The sequence below is a fragment of the Crocuta crocuta genome, unplaced genomic scaffold (genome assembly GCF_008692635.1).
Source record: "Crocuta crocuta isolate KB4526 unplaced genomic scaffold, BGI_CrCroc_1.0 scaffold864, whole genome shotgun sequence".
NCBI lineage: Eukaryota > Metazoa > Chordata > Mammalia > Carnivora > Hyaenidae > Crocuta > Crocuta crocuta.
The window spans coordinates 199,399-204,386 of record NW_027530615.1 but is presented as its reverse complement, the minus strand read 5'-3'; the positions used below and the strand labels follow the sequence as shown (position 1 = coordinate 204,386).

The 4,988-nt window shown below is 41.4% G+C and overlaps 1 protein-coding gene across 1 annotated transcript in view; it reads left to right on the top strand.

Moving 5' to 3' along the window:
• ATRX (ATRX chromatin remodeler) overlaps positions 1-4,988 on the top strand; it is a 261,336-nt gene that overhangs the window by 102,790 nt on the left and 153,558 nt on the right. The window contains 3 exon segments of the mRNA XM_077768050.1: positions 2,460-2,595; positions 4,025-4,127; positions 4,130-4,224. Of these exon segments, the coding sequence (XP_077624176.1) occupies positions 2,460-2,595; positions 4,025-4,127; positions 4,130-4,224 (334 nt within the window).

The following is a 4,988-nucleotide window of genomic DNA, read 5'->3' as shown; positions in this document are numbered from 1 at the left end:
TTTATTTTTGCTCTTGTTTCCCTTGCTTTTGGGGATGTGTCAAGTAAGAAGTTGCTGCGGTGGAGGTCAAGGAGGTTGTTTCCTGCTTTTTCCTCCAGGATTTTGATTGTTTCCTGTCTCACGTTCAGGTCCTTTAAATTTTGAGTTTATTTTTGTGTATGGTGTGAGAAATTGATCTAGTTTCATTCTTCTGCATGTTGCTGTCCAGTTCTCCCAACACCATCTGCTATAGAGGCTGTCTTTCTTCCATTGGATGTTCTTTCCTGTTTTGTCAAAGATTAGTTGGCTATATACCTTTGAGTCCTGCTCTGAGTTCTCAATTTTATTCCGTAGGTGTATGTGTCTGTTTTTGTGCCAATACCATACTGTCTTGANTGAATGACAGGCTTGCTGGATAGAGCATTCTTGGCTGCATGTTTTTTCTATTCATCACATTGACGATCTCCTGCCATTCTTTCTGGCCTGCCAAGTTTCAGTGGATAGGTCTCTCACCACTCTGATAGGTTTCCCTTTGTACGTTAGGGCCCTTTTCTCCCTAGCTGCTTTCAAAATTCTCTCTTTGTCTTTACATTTTGCCATTTTTACTATGATATGCCGTGCAGAAGATTGATTCAAATTATGTCTGAAGGGCGTCCTCTGTGCCTCTTGTATTTCAACGTTTACTTCCTTCTCCAGGTTGGGGAATTTCTCTGCTATAATTTGTTCCAGGACTCCTTCAGCACCTTTCCCTCTCTCTTCCTCTTCTGGGACTCCTATGATATGGATATTTTTGCGTTTGACCCTATCGCTGAGCGCTCGAACTCTTCTTTCATGTTCCTGGATCAGTTTGTCTTTTTTTTTTCAGTTTCCTCTTTTTGTATAATGGTGTCTTCTAAATCACTTATTCTCCTTTCTGCCTCTTCAATACGTGCATTGGAGGCTTCCAATTTATTATGTATCTCATTTATGCATTTTTTAATTCATCATGTCTATTTTTGTTCTCCATCTTGTTTGTAGCCATAGTTTCTTTGATGTCCTCTATGCTTCTTCAAGCCCAGCTATTAATTTTATGATTATTTTTCTAAAATCTTGTTCAATTATGTTGCTTATATCTGTTTTGAGCAGTTCATTAGTTGTTAATTCTTCTTGGAATTTATTTCTTGGAGAGCTCTTTCGTTATTTTAGTTAGCTTTCTGTCTCTTGTTAGTTTTAAAGACTTGTTATGCTCTCTGCACCTATGAGCGCTACTGTACCCAAGTAGACTCTTTGACTGTCCAGGGCCTATCCTTTTAGAGAGTGTTTTTTGAATTCTGTTTCTTGGTCTCTCTTGTTGAGACCTTGGTTAGTTTATTACTCGTAGTGATATTTGGGACTCTCCTCCATGTGTACTTTGGCTTTTTTCTTGAGGTAGCCCTGGAGAATAAAACAGACAGACAGACACACAGGGAGCAGAGCACAAAAACGCACAGACAAATCCAACAAACATGCAAACCGAGAGGGAAAACAAAATAGTTAAGAGAAAGACGGAGGAGGGGGGGGGAATAGGAGAAAGTAAAAAATATATAAAAAGGTCATAAAGAAGAAAGGAAAAGGAAAAAAGAAGAATACCAATGGACAAAGAACCGTTTAAGGCATATAACCAGATTTCCCAGTTGCAGTTAAATAGCCGGGTGTATGCAGTGCTGGTTGAAGAGCATAAAGAAAGAGAGAGAAGACATTGTGGGGATGAGGCAAAATTGGAAATAGAATGAAGAGGTAGAAGGGATAAGAAGCTTTTTTCAACGAGCTAAAGTGAGGAATATGGTTGGATAGGTGAGAGAAGGACACTGGTGTTATCCAGAAAAACTATATAGTCTAATTACTCCTGAGAGACAGAGATGAAAAGGTCAGTATGTGGAGAATTTAAATCTACAGAATGGTTTAAATGTGACTCTTTTAGCAAGCAGGTGACCAGAGTTAATCAGGTCATTGTTAGGGGGGTGGTGGGTTGGGGAAGCAGCTCTCTAGCAGGAATGGGATGGTGTGATCCAATGTGTCAGGCGGGAGTTCTGCCTTGGCGGTTGTAGGGAGGAGAGTGGCGGCGCTCCAGTCCCTTCTTGAACCAAGCACTGCACCTCGCTTTTTTGGACGTGTAAACTCCCCGTGCCGGGCGAGCAGCCAACGTGGGTTCTGCTCCTTAACCCAAGCCTGGCCTAGTTTCCAAATCCCAGTCCGTGCGCCCCACTGAAATTGCCTTAGAAACAACCTTGCAGGCAATCCCCTCAGGGCAATTCCAAACCTCTTGCCTAGTCTTAGGGATGGAACCAGACTCGCTGCTCCCTTCTCCTCCAGGTCGGGTTGGCGAGCAAGGACGGGGGTTTGCCTGGGGGGCGCACCGGGCCCGTTGGAGAACAGGAAACATGGTCCCTCCGTGTCTCGTCACCCGAAACACAACCTCACGGGCAAATCTCACAGGTTTAAGCCCTCTCCTTTCCTCTAAGTGTCCAGCAAGCCAGGAGCATGGAGGCCCAGTACCTGCGTGGCTCCTCCAGGGGTCCAGCCTGCCAGGAGATCCAAGGAGTGGTTTGCGTGCAGCCCCTCCAGGACGAGTTCGCGCGCGGGGATCTGGCGCGCACTGTCCTTCTGTGCCCCAAGCAGAGGTTTCTCTGTTCCCCAGCGACAGGGACTGTGTCTTGAGTAGCTTCAGACTCTCTCTTTCCCCTCTCACTCCCTGTAGAGGGGGATCTCTCCCATCCCTTTGAGTCTCCGATCCCGGTCTGATTTTTTCTTCCCCAGTTCGCACTCACATTAGAAAGCTTTCTCAGTGGATTCTGTTTCCTTTTTCTCCCAATCTCTAGGGTTCTGTAAGGTTTCCTATGGCTTCAGATCTTTTCCGTGTGAGATATGGGGGCGAGTGCAGTGTATGGAGCTCCCTACCTCTCTGCCATCTTGACCCTCTCCTCTGGTGTATAGTTTTTGAGTTATCTTTAGTTATTCTTCAAGTGTTCACGTCACGGGAGATCAGGAAAGATGTAGTGTCTTCCCAATGCAGGAGGAGAGTAAATAGCCATGACAAAGATGTAACGTGGGATCCCAGACCCCATCCTGGCCATGGTGGATGCTAGGTCAGGACTCAGGACCAGCCAGAGGAGGGCACGCGCGGGGCTAGGTGTGGGTCTGGCCGCAGCCCTCCTGCATGTGGGCTCGGTCCCCAAACTTTCACTTGGCCACCAGGCAGGAAGCTCTTGTTTTTATTTTAGAAAGTCTTCCTAATGGATGCGAGATAGTATCTTATTAGTGGGTTTTTTTTTTCATTTTTTAACGGTTTTTTTTTTTTTTTTTTTTGAGACAGAGAGAGACAGAGTAGGAGCTGGGGAGGGGCCGAGAGAGAGGGAGACACAGAATCTGAAATAGGCTACAGGCTCTGAGCTGTCAGCACAGAGCCTGATGCTTGGCTGGAACCCACGGACTGCGAGATCATGACTTGAGCTGAAATCGGACGTCTAACGGACTAAGGCACCCAGGCGCTTCTTGTGTTTTTGATTCATGTATTTATTTATTGAAAATATTTGTTAATTTTTTTTTTTTTGAGGCGGGGAGAGAGAGAGAGACAGAGTGAGCACCGCGCGCGAGTGAGCGTGACCAGGTGATGGGTAGAGAGAGACAATGACAGAATCCAAAGCAGACTCCAGGCTCTGAGCTGTCAGCACAGACCCCGACACAGGGCTCAAACTCATGAGCTGTGAGATTATGACCTGAGCTGTGAAGTCTAACACCAAACCAACTTTTTATCTGAGGCACCCAGACATCCTTGTGGTTTTGATTTAAATTTCCCTAATTGCGAGTAATGTTGAATATCTTTTCACAGGATTATTGGATATTTCTGTATGTTTGGAGAAATATCTGTTCCAGTTCTTTGGCTCCTTTTCTGAGTTGTTTNATATAATTCTAAAGCTTTCAGAATGTTTTTTTTTTTACCTTTTCTTGGTATATTAATTATTGGAATGAGAAATGGATAAATTAGACAGTTTTGTGGTATTTATCTCTCATCATTTGAATTCCATAGAGTAATTCTGAAGAAGATAAAGATGAAGAGGAAGAGGAAGAGGAAGAAGAAGAAGATGAAAATGATGATTCCAAGTCTCCTGGAAAAGGCAGAAAGAAAATTAGAANCTAAGAACTGAAACACAAAATGCACTTAAGGAAGAGGAAGAGAGGCGAAAACGTATTGCTGAGAGGGAACGTGAAAGAGAAAAATTGAGAGAGGTAAACCAGTTTTTATTTATGATTTCAAAAAAATATGATTTTCATGTATGTATATGTGCATACATAAATATCTCAGTATTTTAAGAATAGAATGTTGTGATCACTACAGATTTTTAGCTGTGATTGCTTTTCGCTATTACTATTTAATGCAACTTAAAATCTTCATTAGGCCATATTAATATAATTAGGTAAATGGAAAGATTTGAAATACTTGAATGATCACCAGAGTGATGGTGTTTTTTATGGGGTGGAAAAATGTTTAAAGATTATTGGTTAAATTTATAAAGGATTTTAAATTTTTAAATAAACACNACCAACAGATACAAACTTTAACAGTTAACAACACATGGCCAGTCTTGTTTCATCTATTCTTTTATCTTCTTATTATTTTGGAGAAGTTCAGGAATCATATCATTCTGTCTATATATAGTTCAGAATATATTGTCAAAAGATAAGTACCATTTAGATATTATTATGGTACCATTATTCTTAAAAATCGACATTCCATGATATCATCAAATATTTAGTTATCACTCCAAATTTATTTTCCTCACAAACATATTAGTATTTTTAAAAAGAGTTGGTATGTATCAGAATCTTAAGAAAGTCTTATTACATGTTATGTTGCATTTAAATGTTATGCCTTGCAAGTCTGTTTTAAATCTGAAATTTTCCTTTTTCTCTTTCCATTTTTTTTCCTTCTTAGAGTACATTTATTTAAAAAGCTAGATTATTCATGTAGAATTTCCTATATTCTAAGGATT